Source organism: Drosophila miranda, chromosome 2 (assembly GCF_003369915.1).
Source record: "Drosophila miranda strain MSH22 chromosome 2, D.miranda_PacBio2.1, whole genome shotgun sequence".
NCBI classification, from domain to species: domain Eukaryota; kingdom Metazoa; phylum Arthropoda; class Insecta; order Diptera; family Drosophilidae; genus Drosophila; species Drosophila miranda.
The window spans coordinates 5,673,379-5,690,357 of NC_046675.1; the positions used below are offsets into that span (position 1 = coordinate 5,673,379).

The window sequence follows — 16,979 nt, forward strand, 5'->3', positions numbered from 1 at the left end:
CAAGAACATATGGTACGCCGTTTTTTTTTTTTTTTTATTTCCGCTCATCCTGTTTTCCTGCATCACACCAAAACTTTTATAAATTTACTCCACTGGATTGCATTTATATCCATGTCGATCTTTTCAAACAATTACACTTTGGCGCGCAGCTCTAGCGACTATATAGTGCGATAACCAAACTGCTCTCTTTAAATCGGTATCAACGATGTGAGGTCTACATATTTACGATTTTTTGGTTTGACCTTTTTTGCTTAAACTTTTTAATAGACAATAAAAGCGAGTATTTAAATTAAGCCAGTCAAGTAGAAAATTGATTCATGAATCGGATAAAATTATGTGGGCGGGACTGAGGGATCTATCTAGCTAGTAACATTCGACGGAATATCAAAAACTAGGAATATGTATAATATAACTTGAATTCGTCAGTATATTTCTAAAATGAGACGGCATGTTTCCGCACATTTCTGAGCGTAAAGGTATATTTGATCGACAAGTCCGAGGCCACACTTTTCCAAGATGTCCTTTAAGGTTTGTAGTTGCTATAAAAAATATTATATTATTAAAGCAATCTATTCCGTATAGCCAATTGACCCAAAACGGGATGAAATCCGTCGCTATCTGGAGCGCGGCAGCGTTCTGGACTCGCTCACCAAAGTCTTCATGCGCGTCATAAAAGAGCGACCGGAAAATCCAATGGAGTACATACGCAACAACATTGGTGCGGTCCGCCATCAGCATGACAGGTACGAGCGCCTTCAGCAGCAATTGCAGTCGGCCATCGATGAAATACAACGATTGCGCGGCATTATTAACAACATTGACCCCAAGGCTCTGGCGGGCCAGCCGTCGTTCGTCACTTCAACCGATCCGTTCGCTGATGACTATGAACCCCCAAATGAGGCTAAACCTGAGGCTCCTGTTGATAACGTTGCACCTCATGGTAGTCAGCCGGTTTTGGCAGAGCCAAACGCTGTAGCTGAAGAAGCTGCAGCTGTAGCTGTGAGCAACAGCGTTGAGCAGCTGGCTGCCGCTGTGGAAGTTTGTCAGATCGAGGAGAAAATTGTTGCCGCTGTCGCAGAGGCTACAAATGATAGTTCAACCCAAAGCCCATCCGTCCAGGCTGAAGCCAGCAGCACCACCGACAATACCAATACCGAGTAAATCGGCACTGAGCTCGAAATCTCATTAAAGTACATTCCATGCAAAATCATTCATTTAGAACATATGTATTTAAGTATTTTCCCAAATGTAAATAAACTACAGCATTAAAAGCACTCGCAACTTACCGCCTTATGGATTTTTCAAATATTTATTGAAATCAGTTTCATAATTCATACAGGTTTTATATCATTTGTTTATTAATACAAAGGATTATTGATAATACATATTAATAGTTAAATTTTATAAAAACACATCTTAAAAATGATAAGAGAATGATAAACGAAAAATTCTACACGTATTTTTTGTGTGGCTTGTGGGTCGCGCTGCTCTGCTGCACCAAGTACGGGGGAATAAGGAAATAGATGAAAAAAAATGTTCATTGATTTTGTATTGACGTCGGGTGCATGTGTATGGTGGCGCGGCGTCCCTTATCATTTCATCAAGCTGCAGGGGTGGACGAAAAAAAAAACTGATTTTCTACTGTTTCAATTTGAAGGTCAAAACTAAGTGTTTTCGTTTCACTTTCTTGGCAAGCGTTCTTCTCTTTTTTATCATTTTCCCTTTGTTTTTAATTTGTTTCTTCATTTGTTTAATGTTTTAAGGCCAAAGAGCTTTACAGGGCCCCTCTCTTCTATGTATATGCTTTTTTGACGCACTGAATTCCAGCCGCTTTGTTTGTATGTCTATGTGAAATATGTTCGTATTTCTGCCGGGTGCTCTCCTCCTCCTCCTGCACTTCGGACCTGTTTACCTAGTGTCAAGCCAAAAAAACATATGCATATGCCCTATATATGTATATGGGATTGGATTTTAAAAATAAATATGTTTGTTTTTAACTATGGTGTGTTTGTCAAATGTTTTTGTGTTGTAATTTGAATCAAATCTCAATTGATTAAAACTCCATTTGACGTCTGTCCAGGTCATTGGGCCGTCGGATTGTACTGGACTGGATTGTGTGTGTGTTCGATGCTAGGAGGCACTCTTCCTTCTGTTGCTGTGTTGGTATGTAGTTGTTGTTTGTAGAATTCGACTTGGCCTGCTGTCGATAAAATGACCAAGTTAGAGATAAGCGTGTTCAGAAATGACGCACAATAGGGTTCTACCCACTTACATACATACGTTCAATCCACGATCCGATGTGATTTCTTGCATTTTTATTTTCTCTTGGGTTGTTTCTTATGTTTTTTATATAGAAATGGACTTGTTGGGTTTAAAAGATATTACTTTTTACGTTTGTCTGCCGGCTTCAAGATCTGGAACGAGCACATCAGTGTGTCGTCCACGGACATCATGGCGCCAGCATTGTCGAATTCTCCGCAGTAGTTGGGTGCCGAGAACAGGGTGACCAGCTGCCTCTTCGCAAAGAACTCGTAGCCATCCTCGACCACCTGATGGGCACGGCAGATGAGATCGAACTCGTGCTTCTGCAAGAATTTAGCCACCACTTCGGCTCCGAATGTGAAGCTCACGCCGCGATCGTTCTCTCCCCAGCCCATGGTGTCCTTGTCCGGATCGGACCACAGCAGATCGCACAACAGACCTTGATCCGGGACATCAGTGGGGCGCATAATGCGTCGGATTTGCTCCATCGAAGTCAAATCCGGACTCAGACCGCCATGGCAACAGAATATCTTCTCGTCAACAATGGCCGCCACGGGAAGACAATTGAAGCAGTCCGTAAACGTCTTCCAAAGCTTGATGCTGTAGCGGCGCTTGCACTCATCGTAGAATCCATAGATGCGGTTTATGCTGGCGCACTCATGGTTGCCGCGCAGCAAGAAGAAGTTCTCCGAATATTTGATCTTGTAGGCCAGGAGCAGACAGATGGTTTCCAGCGATTGTTTGCCACGGTCAACGTAGTCGCCCAAAAACAAGTAATTTGACTCCGGTGGAAAGCCACCGTACTCAAAAAGTCGCAGCAAGTCGTAGTATTGACCGTGAATGTCGCCGCAAATCTTCAACGGGGCTTCCAACTCCAACAGAATGGGCTGCGAGAGGAATATCTCGCGCGACTTGAGGCAGAGCCCACGAATTTCGCCCTCAGAGAGCTGAACGTTTTTGCCTGGCCGTGCCCCACGCACCTCGAGAAGACGTGATATTATGCTGTCGATATTCATGACATCGGCCATTTTTCTGTTTTATATTGTTTCGCTGCTCCTGAGTATGCCACAAACGATGGATAGTAGCGCCGAAATAGCTTCGAAATATTGAATTTTTCAAATCTATTTCCGCAAAATACTTTTCACAGCTAACTAGCATGAAAATTTCTCCAGTGTGTCCACACACTAGTCATACAGCAGGAAGGAATGAAACGAGTAGTTAGTCATGCTGAACAAGCTTGTTGTCTCGTTTTCACAACCATGTCGCTCTTTTGCGTCTTATTTAGCCCATTGGTGTGAGCAGGACGACAAACGTTCACCACTCGAGTGGTGCCACATCAGTGAATAAAGGTGAATCTGACGCCATTTTGTCCCAGTCTATTATAGTCATCGATACCTGTTATCGATACTTTTCAAATATTCGATAGCACCATCGACTTGATCGTCTTGATTTTTCGAAGCACTGCCATCTCAATTGGATTTGTGGGGCAGAATTTCCATTGGCCGGCGTTTTGAAGACCAGCGCGCCCTTTGGCGCAGTTGTGGCCCACTACTCCGCCCTGCCTCAGACCCCCAGGCTGGCTTCCCGGAGGGTGTGGTCAATGTGGTGCCTGGTTTCGGTGGAGCCTTCACCGGATCCATGGTAAAGCTCATCCAACTGGCATCCGGCCACACGTGATCCTGGAGTTGGGCGGCAAGTCCCCCAACATTATCCTCTCTGACTCGCACCTACACTACCCCGTGGAGACGGCCCATTTCGGTCTCTTCTTCAACAGGGGCCAGTACTGCTGTGCCGGCTCTCGCACCTTTGTGGAGGATAAGATCTACGACGAGTTCGTGGAGCGCAGTGCAGAGCGCGCCAATAAGAAGACCGGGGGCAATACCTTCGATCTGAACACCGAGCAGGGTTTCCAGGTCAACCAGGAGCAGATGGATAATATCCTTGGCAAGATCCAGCAGGGCGCAAAACTGGGCCCACAAAAGTTTCAGGCAGACTCACCGCAAAAATTTCGCTTTGCCATGGCTCTCGGCCAGGTGCAGTCCTACTCCTACTCATACACCCTCACGTGCACTTAGTCTCAGGAGGCCAACTAAATTAGACATGGTAAATGCTTTTATCGGAACCAAACGACGCGCGCTCTTTCTTGATGTCCCAAGGTCTATTAAATGTCGGGTTGGGCAGTAGGTCTTTTGAGGCAAGCCAGAGACCAAGCCCTCGCAGCTCTCCATGTCCGCCGGCAGCAACGCCCCATTTTATTTCAATTAACTTTTAAATTAGTCTGATTCCATAATGATGTTAGTGGATATTTTGGAGAAAAAAATAGACGATAGTGTCTACATTATAGCTGAAATTGGACAAAATCATCAGGGATGCCTGGAGCTGGCCAAAAGGATGATACTAAAGGCAAAAGAATCAGGATGCCATTGTGTGAAATTTCAAAAGTCTGATTTACCAGCAAAGTTTACACGGTCCGCTCTAGCCCGCGAATACGTGAGCGAAAATGCTTGGGGCAAGACCTATGGAGAACACAAGGAATATCTAGAGTTCTCCAGAGACCAATACCAAGAGTTACAGGCGTACAGTCGACAACTAAATGTGGATTTTACTGCATCCGCAATGGATGAGGTAAATTATATATACACTACTACATATATATTATAGTCTTTCCCCTGTTACAGCTCTCTTTGGACTTTCTGGCAGACCTGAAGGTCCCATTCATTAAAATTGGATCTGGAGATGCCAACAACTTTCCGCTTTTGAAAAAGGCAGCTGGCCTGGGAGTACCTCTAGTCATCTCAACAGGAATGCAGACAATCCAAACGGTTGAGAAAATTGTGAAAATAATGGCAGAAGCTGGAAAAATGGACTATGCACTCATGCATTGTGTCTCGGCATACCCAACACCACCTAAAGATTGCAATTTGCGCTTGATTTCCATGCTAAAGAATCGCTTTCCCAATGTAGTCATTGGTTATTCCGGACATGAGCTGGGTGTGGCCATAACCCAGGCAGCCGTCTTGTTGGGCGCCAGGATAGTGGAGCGGCATTTTACTCTTGACAAGAATCAAAAGGGCTCCGACCATCGTTGCTCCCTTGAAACGCTCGAATTTAAATCATTGATTGCGGCAATTCAAAGATTTAAACTCACGAAACTGCCGTTTGATCCCGATGCAATAATTTCAATGCTGGGTGGAGATCAGGAACTGGCAGAAGCACTTCAATACAATGGCGAAAAGAAGGTTTTGGCGTGCGAGTTGCCGTGTCGAAATAAGCTCGGAAAATCTATTGTAGCAGCTCGGACCCTTCACAAAGGCCTGAAGCTTCAATTGACCGATTTGGCTATCAAAGTTAGTGAGCCCAACGGCCTGCCTGCAGAGGCATATTTTGATATAGTCGGTAAGGAATTAACAGACACTGTTTATGAGGATGAACCCATAGCCGGGAACATGATAAAATTGTAAGTCAATACTCGAGCACTCAATACAGCGTGTGCATTATTAAATACGTATCTAAAAATTAATCATATTCGCTGCGTTATTCGGCTCCATCTTCGCTGCCTTCATCCTCGTTCTCATTTTCGATCATCTCAATGTCCTCCTCCAGGTCGCCCTCCTTCTTGTCCGTTGGCTTCTCATAAACGGCAGTATGGGGAGACACGCATACTCCGTTCCAAACGGACATTTCGCGTACTATGCTGGTGTTGCCCTCCAAGCCCAGAATGTGTTTGTAGCCGCCATGTGTCAGGACACGAAGCAAAGTCTGGGCTGTATAGCAGCAGAGGTCCTGCTGTTCCAATGTCATGGCAGTGTGGACACGTATATGACCAGGCTCTGTGGGATCGGTGATGCCAGCCGACCCGGGCAGGAACAGTCCGGCGGAGAGCAGTTGGAAAACGCGACGGAAAGCCAGGTTAATGGGTAGAGCCTGGCGCGATGGATTGTTCATAATGGCCAAATGGGCTATCAAGTCTAGCATCCAAGCGGAGAGGGGTGAGAAGGCGTCAAAACGCTTGGTGAGATCCTTAAGAATGCGTATGAGGACTTTAATTGACGAGTGGTGGGCATTCTCCTCAAACCAACGAGTATGCCGGATAGCAGCCAGATGGTTCTGCATCAGCTTGTGGTCCATGTGTATGTCCGCCTCTAGTTTGCGCAAGTTTTGCGGCAAAGTAGCAATCATAATGCGAACCTTGGCCTGCACATTGGACACATCAAAGCCTCTCAAGTGCGTCTGAATTGTATGTTGATCGCCTTTGGTAAGCACTTCAGTCTTCATGCTTGTCTTCAGGTCGGCCTCCACCTTCTTCGACAGAGCCTCGACCGCCTCCTTTGTTGGCAACGTCTTTAAGATGACCACAATGTCAGCCACATTGTTCCCCGTGAGAATGGTGCCCTTCTTGAAGGACCCCACTTGGCGCACCTCTTCCAGTTGCTGTTACAATAAGAGAGGGACCTTAAAAGTCTTGATATGATTTCGGACTCACATCAACTTACACATGTATTGAAATCGCCAGGGGCGACAACAAGATTATCCAAGACAGCCTGAACTTTGGTTACCAAATTACCAATTGCTGTCTGTTCGCTGGCAGTTGGGCTCAAGTCCTGGTTACGCTTCAGCAACGCCTGGAGTGAGTAGAAATATGGATTTTAATGGTTACACATGCATGTGCCTGTGTGTGTGTTTATCGATTTACCGCAGTCAGAGCAGAATCATCTACAGCCGGTGCTACTTTTGGAAAAAAGACCTCTGCTAGCGTCAAGTCGAATGGATGGCGAGGAACAAACGTTTTCTTAAATGGCGGACGTATGCCCCCTCGCATGGGCCGGCCACCGCGGAGCGTTCCGCGCACTATATTTCTCGGAAAATGAATCTTTAATTTTTTTTGCAACGAACGAGCGTTGCCGACAACAATGATAAAAGTAGTAGTGTTGAGCAGCGAAATGTTTTAACATTCACACGTTATTGGATGCCCTGGTCGATATCTCTTTATTTCAAATAAACCAGTCAAGTAGGATTCACTAATTGGATAAAATTAGATGGGCAGGGCTAAGAGATCTCTCCAGCTAATAATATTTGACGGAATATCAAAAACGAGGAATGTGTAAAATATAACTTAAAATTTGTCAGTATATTAACGGTATAATTTTTAAGTGAGACGGTATATTTCAGTATACTCTGAGGGTCGGACCGTATATTTGATCGACACACCTGGCAAATTTTATTCTTTTCATGTTATTTCTAGTATTTTCCGGTTTTGTTTAAACCTTATTTCCCTATTCAGCCAGTCGTATGCGAAATTGATTTAATAATCGGATCAAAATATGAGTCTAAATATCTAAAACGTGGAATATGATGGAACTTCAACACAAAGCGTCAGTATATTTACGGTATATTTGGAAATTTGTGAAGTAGTTCCGGAGGGTCAGACCGTATATTTGATCGACAAGTCCGCGGTCACACTTTTGTTTCAATTGCTGTGTCATTTTTGTTTCTCTGAAGTCGGCTTCTTTATTTTATATATAAATTACTGCATTTGTGCCGATAAATATGGCTAGTGAACGCTATAGCTTTTCGCTGACCACTTTCAGGTAACTAGGTCAACAAAACCATTGATAATTCTGTATTTGCCGTACCTAGACCTAACCTACAACAATGACTGGCATAAACAAAACTTTTCGCAATATTTCAGTCCTTCGGGAAAGCTGGTCCAGTTGGAGTATGCACTGGCAGCGGTATCCGGCGGCGCTCCCTCCGTGGGTATAATGGGTAACCTGAAGCACTTTATTAATTTGCATAGTGAACAGTCTGATTGGTTGTTTTAGCTTCCAATGGCGTAGTCATTGCCACAGAGAACAAACACAAGTCGCCACTGTATGAGGAGCACAGTGTGCACCGCGTTGAGATGATCAACAAGCATATAGGTATGGTGTATTCCGGAATGGGTCCCGATTATCGCCTTCTTGTGAAGCAAGCTCGAAAGATCGCTCAGACCTATTTCCTGACTTACAAGGAGCCGATTCCCGTCTCACAGCTGGTGCAGCGCGTGGCCACACTCATGCAGGAGTATACCCAATCCGGGTAAGAAGAGAAGCAAACTAAATAATTAGTTCGAGTATTTACTTAGCTCCTCATTTTAGCGGCGTGCGTCCTTTTGGTGTGTCTTTACTGATTTGCGGCTGGGACAATGACCGCCCATATCTTTACCAGTCTGACCCCTCGGGCGCTTACTTCGCTTGGAAAGCAACTGCCATGGGCAAGAATGCAGTCAATGGCAAAACCTTCCTAGAGAAGCGGTAAGTGTGGAGCGATAAAGAAAATGGAAGGTTTCTCTATCATACGTTGGATTTCCCGTGCAGTTACAGCGAAGATCTCGAGCTGGAAGACGCCGTTCACACTGCGATTCTGACACTGAAGGAAGGCTTTGAGGGTAAAATGACTGCGGACAACATTGAGATTGGAATCTGCGATCAGAAGGGATTCCAGCGTCTGGACCCGGCCTCGATCAAGGACTACTTGGCCAACATCCCCTAAATGTTAGGCGCCCCATAAAACGATAAAGAGAACCCAAGCTAAGCTTTTTGTACGAGTACGGGAAATTAAAAAACAAATAAAATTAGAACTGTGGTGTTATTTGAAAAGATTTGAGAAATACAAAATTATTTTTATGGATTCAATTAACTCCGATAGCTTGAACATATCCTGCACACGTGTCTGGATCGAATATGAATAGGTTCCGATGGGGGGCCTCCATTCTGGTCACCACTTTAATGATCTCCTGTGCAACAACGCCACCCACCACAGCAACTGCTGGGGAAATCTGGGCGAAGAGAACACCCAAAGATTCGTCACTTAATGTAGAATTTGGAGCCAGTTCATCTCGAATGGCTTGCAGTAAGACAATATCCGCCTCCCTGGTCTTGTAGCTGGGGTCGCGTTTGTATGTGGTGCGGAACTTTTGGAGAACGCTTAGCAGGACCACGCCAGGACCGTTCTTTTTCAATTGGCGCTGGTAGCCTGCGGCATTTACATCGAAATCAATCCAAGCCGAGTATGCAGGGTAATTCATTTCGCGCTGAAAGGGGACAGCCACTTTTTCGAACTTTGGTTTCTGATTGGGCTTGGCTTCCATCTCTTTGAATTTGACAACGTCCCTGCAAGAATGCAAGTTGGAGATTTAAGCGTTACAATACTTTGTGATCGAAAGTACACATACTCGACGTAGCTATGCTGCTGGAGACTCGCAAAGTAGAATCCAAACATTCCCCATACATCGCTGGCGAAGAACTTGACACCCAAATCCTGGCAAATGGCATCGATTCGCAGCAATTCATCATTGCTTTGACCGTTGATTACCACCACATCAAATGCGCTATAGAATTCGGCCGTCTTCTCCTTCAGCGGTTGAGTATCGGCAGAGATATCCACCATAGGATTGAGAGCTCGTGCCCGCTCCAGAGATGCCTCAGCTCGGTTCTTACCCAGAGATTGGCGTGCAGCAAGGAACTGAGAGCAGTAGTCCTCCTCAGTAACCAGCTGGACATCGTGCATCTTTACAGAGCTGACTCCAGACAAAATAATGTTCTTTGTCACCTCCGCACCTAAGCCATTCAGGCCTGAGATGAGTATCTTTGCTGTGCGTAGGCTGGAAACATCAAACATAATTAGCCACCGCCGCTTTGAGAAGCCGGCATTTTCAACCACTCACCGCTTTTGCGACTCCAGGCCCCAAAGTCGAATTTGTCTGTCATAAAGCTCGGTCTCACCCTCAGTGAGCTCTAAGCCACTCTCGTTCTTGTCCTCTGTCTTGTCCTCTCCCATTATTATTAAATTAATATTTCACAGAAAAAATTGCAGAAAAAATGTGCAAGGAAATGGACGCTGCGGCAAATCAGCAAAATGTACTAACGCCATTTAAAAACGAGCGAGCGCCTTCGCAAGCGGTGACAACCCTGACACAAAACTCCTGCTAAATTGTTTTTACAAGCCTTATTTAATTTTCGGGTAAGCACAAATGCCAGTTTAATTTGCAATATGTACAATGCAGCATTTCGACAGAACATGCTGCGCAAATTCGGTAAACTCTTGGGACAGCAGGTGGGTCAGCAAGCACGCTTCCCAATATGCCGCACGCTGGCCACAACAAACGCGCTGCGTAAAGGTAAGGCACGCCATGACATAATGGGCAACTGTAATTTAAAGAATATATCTGATTTTGTAGATGCTGCAGCGGAGACGGAGGCTGTTTCGGCCCCCCCAAAGACTATACTTGTGGAAAAAGACAAAAACATTACGATGATTGGAATAAATCGACCGCAGCAGCGCAATGCCATCGATTCTATTACCGCCTCACAGCTTTGCGATGCGTTCGCCAATTTCGAGGCGGACGACACTTCGCCGGTGGCCGTGCTATACGGTGTGGGCGGATCGTTTTGCTCTGGCTTTGATATATTGGAAATGAGTACGGATGAGAAGGAGGAGATCAGCGTTGATATACTTATGCGTCCCGAGGGGTCAGTTGGTCCCACGCGTCGCCAGATCAAAAAGCCGGTCGTCTGCGGCATCAATGGCTACTGCATTGCCAATGGATTGGAATTGGCGCTTATGTGCGACTTGCGCGTAATGGAGGAGTCGGCGGTTCTGGGTTTCTTCAACCGTCGGTTTGGAGTACCCATGCTGGATGGTGGCACTATTCGCTTACCAGCCATGATTGGACTGTCTCGTGCGCTCGATTTGATACTGACAGGTCGCCCGGTGGGCTCACAGGAGGCCCACGATATTGGGCTGGTAAATCGCATAGTTCCCACCGGCACAGCACTGGGAAATGCCTTGGAACTGGCCACGTGCCTTGCAAAGTTCCCGCAACGCGCCTTGAATCATGACCGCAACTCTGTGTATTCGGGCGCATTTGAGACGTCCACGTTCCATCAGGCAGTGCAGAACGAAGTAATGTACACTTCGCGCGAGATAATTGAGGACATGCAGAACGGAATCAAGTGGTTCAATCAGAGTAGGTTGCTTACCAGACAATTTTTGCATTATTTCATTAAATATTTGTTCCAGCGTTCGAGGCGGACACCACACACTCTTGGCTGAAGCGCGATCGGTCTATGGCCGACTGGGATGATGAGGAGGTGGCAGCTGCGGCTGCGCAGAAAGAGAAACAAAAGCAAGATGAAGAGGCCGCCCGCGTTGAGGCCGATAAACAAAAGTTGGCCGAAAAAGCGCAAAAAAAGTCAAAGAAAACTGAAGAAAAGCCAGCCGACAGCGGTGACCACAACATTGATTCTAAAGAAAAGCCAAAGGAAAAATAGTTGAACCTTAATTTGAAACAAATGAACTGTTTTCCATGATATGCTATAGCCTTGTACATAACACTCTCATCAACAGTTTCAAACTGATCCATTTGACTTTGTTAACTTATTCAAATACAAAATTATCTCCAAGCTCTGGACACTAGAGAAAGCTTTAGTTATTGAATGCAGGTGGTCGCGAGTTATTTATTTAATTAATGTTTTTTATTTTCGTTATCAGATAAAGCTAAAAGCTCAAAAATATGATGCATATTTTTTATTAACACCTGATGATTCACTTGATATGTCTAGACACTGGACGTATTCCATTCCATTCGGTAGGGTACCGTTTATCACCGGGTTCGTACTCTCTGAACTTTGCGCCGTGTTTTGTTGCGAGGAGGCAAGTTTACAATCTCGATACCCGCTCATCCATATTGAGTAATTAAAACAACTATGACTAAAATTGTTTAATGATTAGAGTTCCAAAAATAAGTGAATATAATTCTTTAAAAGTAAGTGGTACTAGGAGAAGTAGACACAGAAGCTGATTGATTCTTGGTGGAAGAACAGCTTAGGAAATATATAACTTTTTCTGCAGATTTACCATAAACGTATTCATACATACATACACCTAAAATTCAATTTCCTGATTCTAACTGTTACTGATAAAACCTTCTGCTATTCGTGTTCTTCAATTATTCATGGAAGCCCAGCATCAAAAGTGTAGCGAATGTAACTTTGAGCTTAATAGATTGAGTGAATTGAACTAAAACATTTACGAGTATCTCTGTATATTACACATACAATATAGGGAACGAATGAAATCTGTGAAATAAATCTTTTGAAATCTGGAATACTCCTGGAAGCAGTTCTAAGGCAGCTATTGCTGAAAGCGGTTGAAGGAACGCTCAGATCGAAAAACCTTCACAAGTTAACACTCAGGGCATCACATTAAATTTAATTAAATAAAAGTAAAGCAAAGTAAGTGAATACGGGCACAGTAAAAACGTTGTGCATACAAAAAGTCGTGTGTTTTGTGAGCAATCTTTGATGGTGATAGTGAAAAATATATTTGAAATATCAGGTGATATTGCAAAATGGTGACGCAGAGAAGTTTTTCATCTCGGCAATTCTTTAAAATATCTTTAATTTCTTTTAAATGATATGATTTTGATAGTTTGAACTTCTCCTTTGGATTTAGTTTCTTTTTAAACTTTAATTTAAACATACTTTGAATTAAAATGGCGCGCGAAAATGTTTTTTTTTCTAAGAATTTGCGGCGAATTCCGAGAAATAAAGTACAACATCGATATCAAGCCCGATCAGTCCGATAACACTAATGTCTATATTACATATAGTATATATACTGCTGGGGTATATATTCAAGAAATCGGTGCAAAGCCGAGCAGTTCATTTCAATTCCCAAGTCAGCCAGGCTGGTTTTTTAAATTTTTAGCCTTCCTTCTTTATAATTGTAAGTGTCATAGTAGTTCAAGTTTATAGTATAATGCGCGTGGCAAAGTTACAATGTTACAGTTTTTAAGATCATAACCAGCGTAATAACTGAAATAACTACTATAGAACGATACCCGAAATCAGGGAATAGTCTAACCCAATAGGGCTGTTCAGTCTTTGTGTTCGAGATATTTTCTAATCAAAGTTTGATTACTTTATCTACTTTATATAATGTACATGTAACATGTATATGTACATGCGACCTGAATGCATTTCAAAAATGCAATCCACACTTAATATATTCAATTGCAAATCGATAAGGAAATTCAAGCTTATAAAAGGTGATGTACTCTATTCAATAACAGCAAAGGCGACATGCCACCAAATGCCGTAGGACTACCGGACACGTTATCAAAGGTGCCCGTCGATTCCGATCTGACAAAGGAGACAAATATGGAGGACGAGTCATCCAAGCAGACCGGCGTGCTCTTTGAAGGCGATGTGGAGACAGCCGATGGAGCCCTAGCCACGGATACCTTCCTCTTTAAAAAGGCCGAGGACCGCCAGTTGCAGTGGGTCTGGCGTAACATACTTCTGTTTGCTTACGTTCATTTTGCGGCTCTATATGGTGGATATTTGATGCTGGCCAAGGCCAAATATGCCACCGTGCTATTCTGTAAGCGTGTTCAAACCAAACTTTATGCCACTTGAGATTTATCCATGACTATTCTGCAGCTGCCGCCCTGTACGTTGTTGGGATGCTGGGCATAACAGGAGGTGCACATCGTCTCTGGGCCCATCGATCCTACAAGGCCAAGTGGCCGATGCGTTTAATATTGATCATCTTCAATACGATTGCCTTCCAAGATGCCGCCTATCATTGGGCACGCGATCATCGTGTTCATCACAAGTACTCGGAGACGGATGCCGATCCTCACAATGCCACCCGTGGCTTCTTCTTTTCGCACGTGGGCTGGTTGCTCTGCAAGAAGCATCCCGATGTGGTGGCCAAGGGCAAAGGCCTGGACCTGTCCGATTTGCGTGCCGATCCCATTCTGATGTTCCAGAAGAAGTGAGTGTCCCAAGCTAAAATCGAAAATCTGAAAAATAATATGAATTTTCCCTGTTGCTAGGCACTACTATGTTTTAATGCCGTTGGCCTGCTTCATTTTGCCCACCGTCATTCCCCTCTACTTTTGGAATGAGTCGCTGCTGTGCTCCTGGTTCGTGTCCACCATGTTCCGTTGGTGCTTCCAGCTGAATATGACCTGGCTGGTGAACAGTGCGGCCCACAAATTCGGTGGTCGTCCGTACGACCAGTAAGTTTACAAACACAATCGGTGATTTATTAAGTATTACATTCCTATATTACTCTTCAGGACCATCAATCCATCGCAGAATGCCACTGTTTCGGCAGTCACCTTTGGCGAGGGCTGGCACAACTACCATCATGTGTTTCCATGGGACTACAAAACTGCTGAATGGGGAAACTATAACCTGAACATGACGACTGCCTTTATTGATCTATTTGCCAAGATCGGCTGGGCCTATGATCTGAAATCCGTAGCACCCGACACCATTGAAAGGCGTGTGAAGCGCACCGGCGACGGCACCCACGAGCTGTGGGGATGGGGCGACAAGGATCTCACCGCGGAAGATGCCAGAGATGTGCTCTTTGTTGATAAAAAGTCAGAGTGAATCTCCTCCAGCGTTGCGTACTCACCGGGAGGTGCGATAACTACTATTTCTTAATCATTAACAGTTAAAATTTAATTGGCCATTTATAGATGGTGTGTGATAATGAGTTATGAGCGATTATACTAAATATAATTGATGTTGTTTATCAAAGAGCTGATTTATATGGGTTTTTTTAAGCTTCTGATTACAGCCTGGTCGTGACGTTGCGTTCAGCCGGCGCAGCTGTGGTGCGACGGCGACGACTTTTGATAAGCCTATCGCTTCGTCTGTAGGAAAGTTTGAAAGAAAATAAAAAAAGCGTCTGGTAAAACCTGGGGTCTAGCCTGTAATCGTCAAAATATCAAAAAACTTGCTTGACCACTTCAGCCAAAGACACGCGGCTCTCATCATCCTCCAGTAGTTCGATTAGTCCGATCAAGTGCTTGGGCACTCAGGCTAATGGGTTTTCAGCCCAAAACTTCCTTAGGTGCTTAGAACGGCACTTTGTAGAGTCTGCCTGAGTATACTATACTTATACTGTTCATATTGTTCATATGCGATCTGGGTTCTCTGCACTGCATAGCTGTCACGGAGATGAACATAGCCGTCCATGGTCTTTGTCGGTAGCTGACCAACAACTATCCCCCATACCCATGATGAACTGAAATTCCTCCGTTCCAGGGGGACCAATTGAAGCACATATCAGTGTATCCTCTGTGAAGTTTGCCATTCTGATATATTCGGCCCCAGAGCATAGAGCCGTTGTTTCTATACTCTGCTTTGATGATTTTCCATCTCAATTTGGTCCATGGCATCAATAAAGATTAAATTTCACTTACTTCTACCAAATAAACGGGAGATTCTGTGTTAAATTGGTAAAAACACACTTTTCAAAATATCGACAATGCAGGCATCGATACCATGTACATTAACCTTCAATTTAAAACTTTTTTGAGTTGATTGATTTTTATTTTAATATGAGATAATGAAAAATACTTAATATACCTAATATTAGGGCTCTAGACTTTGTAATTAGCTTTAATCTAAAAGGGGATTAAGGTTTTTCCTTCGATTTTAATGATTAGGAGGTTACCTTATCTTGGGCACGCTCTAATAACAATATCATATATGCTATGACGCATCATAAATTGAATACATTTACCCTCTAAGGGACAATTGGCATCACGCGTTCCTCTACCAACTGATAAGGTCTGTAATTTTTCCAATTGACGTCCAATGGAATACAACGTGATCAACAGCACGGCTCTGATGATCTGAAGGAGATTGTAAAAGATTCAAATGTACTTGATTTTGAAAGGTACATTTCGTACTTTGTGCTATAGTTTATATAGTTAATATAAAAATTTACATACTATGTTCATGCATAAACCATCGAATATACACATGTGATTAGATTGAAAATACTGACATGCCTTTTCAATTTGAGCCCTAACTTGTTTTTTAGGTTTGAATATTCGTAGGTAACTGCTATTACTATATTGATAAGACAACCAATCTGCTTATTTATTATGCAGTTTCTATAAATAAACAAACAACTGCAATGTTCGAGTTGTCAGGTGTTTATCTGTTGTTGCTCATAATCACCACCCGAAGAAATTCGATTCAAAGAAAAGTGAAATCAAAGATAAGTTTAACTGAATGGGGGGTTACCTGGGTCTCCACGCGGTGGCATCCACTTATCAACAAACAAGTGTTCGACGGCTCAAGGATAATACCTGGCCAAAGTCCCCAACAATTTTTGTGAACTCTGGCCTTGTTATTGTCAGGTACTTGATGTCTAATAAATGGAAAAGAATTTATAAATATTTATAAATAATCTATGATGTTTTTAATGATGAAATATGGTGCAGTATATGCCGTATACCCCTGCGGATCTGCAAATTCGATGTGGATACCATCGAGACTGAAACTTAACTGGATGTCTGGTATTTTGGGTCTACCATTGGATTGGGTACGAGTGATATTTCAAGGTTTAATGTACATGCGATCTTTATTATTGTTATCATCGTCTGGTCGCGTGCCAAACGATTCAATTTCCAAGGGTTATCAGTGTTGTTTCTTGTTTAAGGACTGATAACCTTCACAAAGTCGCAAGCATCCATGTATGAGCGTTTAGACAGACAATCATGGCATGCCATGATTCCATGATTGGAAAGGCGCCAATATATTTGAAGTCAGATCTATCCTATATACTTATATATGCATCAGTAGAGAATGCAATGCTGTGATATTTATTTATACTTTGCTCTAGGCAACTTTCTAGACATACAA

At 43.6% G+C, this 16,979-nt stretch overlaps 8 protein-coding genes and 1 long non-coding RNA gene across 16 annotated transcripts; 5 read left to right on the forward strand and 4 right to left on the reverse strand.

The window, feature by feature from the left end:
- Positions 1–417: 417 nt before the first annotated feature.
- On the forward strand, positions 418–1,281 carry LOC108156848 (c-Myc-binding protein homolog). The gene is made up of 2 exons (XM_017288571.2): positions 418–528; positions 583–1,281. The coding sequence occupies exons 1-2, from the start codon at positions 517–519 to the stop codon at positions 1,159–1,161; spliced, it is 591 nt and encodes a 196-aa protein (XP_017144060.1). The 5' UTR covers positions 418–516; the 3' UTR covers positions 1,162–1,281.
- Positions 1,282–1,336: 55 nt separating this feature from the next.
- On the reverse strand, positions 1,337–3,448 carry LOC108156847 (serine/threonine-protein phosphatase alpha-2 isoform). Of its 6 annotated transcripts, none has more exons than XM_033389960.1 (2): positions 2,281–3,448; positions 1,337–2,197 (listed from the first exon to the last, which is right to left on the reverse strand). In XM_033389960.1, exon 1 carries the CDS (start codon positions 3,288–3,290, stop codon positions 2,382–2,384), a length of 909 nt encoding a protein of 302 aa, XP_033245851.1. In that variant the 5' UTR covers positions 3,291–3,448; the 3' UTR covers positions 1,337–2,197; positions 2,281–2,381. The 6 variants fall into 6 exon arrangements, with proteins under 6 accessions (XP_033245851.1, XP_017144058.1, XP_017144059.1 ...); XM_017288569.2 differs by having other exon boundaries at positions 1,337–2,200; XM_017288570.2 differs by having other exon boundaries at positions 2,277–3,448.
- Positions 3,449–3,709: 261 nt separating this feature from the next.
- LOC108156913 (sialic acid synthase) lies at positions 3,710–5,782 on the forward strand. Its single transcript, XM_017288661.2, has 2 exons — positions 3,710–4,887; positions 4,941–5,782. The coding sequence occupies exons 1-2, from the start codon at positions 4,552–4,554 to the stop codon at positions 5,721–5,723; spliced, it is 1,119 nt and encodes a 372-aa protein (XP_017144150.1). The 5' UTR covers positions 3,710–4,551; the 3' UTR covers positions 5,724–5,782.
- Positions 5,680–7,207, reverse strand: LOC108154003 (interleukin enhancer-binding factor 2 homolog; the record flags this gene model as incomplete). Its single annotated transcript, XM_017284097.2, has 3 exons — positions 5,680–6,693; positions 6,756–6,884; positions 6,956–7,207. Coding segments are annotated over 3 exons (1,278 nt in total), but the record flags the coding sequence as incomplete, so codon positions are not given.
- A 498-nt stretch (positions 7,208–7,705) lies between these two features.
- Positions 7,706–8,902, forward strand: LOC108155628 (proteasome subunit alpha type-2). Its single transcript, XM_017286559.2, has 5 exons — positions 7,706–7,850; positions 7,952–8,028; positions 8,085–8,340; positions 8,400–8,555; positions 8,619–8,902. Exons 1-5 carry the CDS (start codon positions 7,810–7,812, stop codon positions 8,791–8,793), a joined length of 705 nt encoding a protein of 234 aa, XP_017142048.1. The 5' UTR covers positions 7,706–7,809; the 3' UTR covers positions 8,794–8,902.
- LOC108155626 (SUMO-activating enzyme subunit 1) lies at positions 8,871–10,167 on the reverse strand. Its single transcript, XM_017286558.2, has 3 exons — positions 9,968–10,167; positions 9,476–9,904; positions 8,871–9,413 (listed from the first exon to the last, which is right to left on the reverse strand). Exons 1-3 carry the CDS (start codon positions 10,078–10,080, stop codon positions 8,933–8,935), a joined length of 1,023 nt encoding a protein of 340 aa, XP_017142047.1. The 5' UTR covers positions 10,081–10,167; the 3' UTR covers positions 8,871–8,932.
- A 1-nt stretch (position 10,168) lies between these two features.
- LOC108155625 (probable enoyl-CoA hydratase echA8) lies at positions 10,169–11,724 on the forward strand. Its single transcript, XM_017286557.2, has 4 exons — positions 10,169–10,263; positions 10,318–10,420; positions 10,481–11,269; positions 11,323–11,724. Exons 2-4 carry the CDS (start codon positions 10,321–10,323, stop codon positions 11,571–11,573), a joined length of 1,140 nt encoding a protein of 379 aa, XP_017142046.1. The 5' UTR covers positions 10,169–10,263; positions 10,318–10,320; the 3' UTR covers positions 11,574–11,724.
- Positions 11,725–12,428: 704 nt separating this feature from the next.
- On the forward strand, positions 12,429–14,865 carry LOC108155624 (acyl-CoA Delta(11) desaturase). 2 transcript variants are annotated; one of them, XM_017286556.2, is made up of 5 exons: positions 12,429–12,536; positions 13,376–13,686; positions 13,746–14,082; positions 14,144–14,329; positions 14,390–14,865. In XM_017286556.2, exons 2-5 carry the CDS (start codon positions 13,386–13,388, stop codon positions 14,706–14,708), a joined length of 1,143 nt encoding a protein of 380 aa, XP_017142045.1. In that variant the 5' UTR covers positions 12,429–12,536; positions 13,376–13,385; the 3' UTR covers positions 14,709–14,865. The 2 variants fall into 2 exon arrangements, with proteins under 2 accessions (XP_017142045.1, XP_017142044.1); XM_017286555.2 differs by lacking the exon at positions 12,429–12,536 and adding an exon at positions 12,932–13,029.
- Positions 14,866–15,645: 780 nt separating this feature from the next.
- On the reverse strand, positions 15,646–16,716 carry LOC108155629. Of its 2 annotated transcripts, none has more exons than XR_001775057.2 (3): positions 16,624–16,716; positions 16,359–16,485; positions 15,646–15,961 (listed from the first exon to the last, which is right to left on the reverse strand). It is a non-coding gene; the product is annotated as an uncharacterized LOC108155629 (long non-coding RNA). The 2 variants fall into 2 exon arrangements; XR_001775056.2 differs by having other exon boundaries at positions 16,573–16,636.
- Positions 16,717–16,979: the final 263 nt, after the last annotated feature.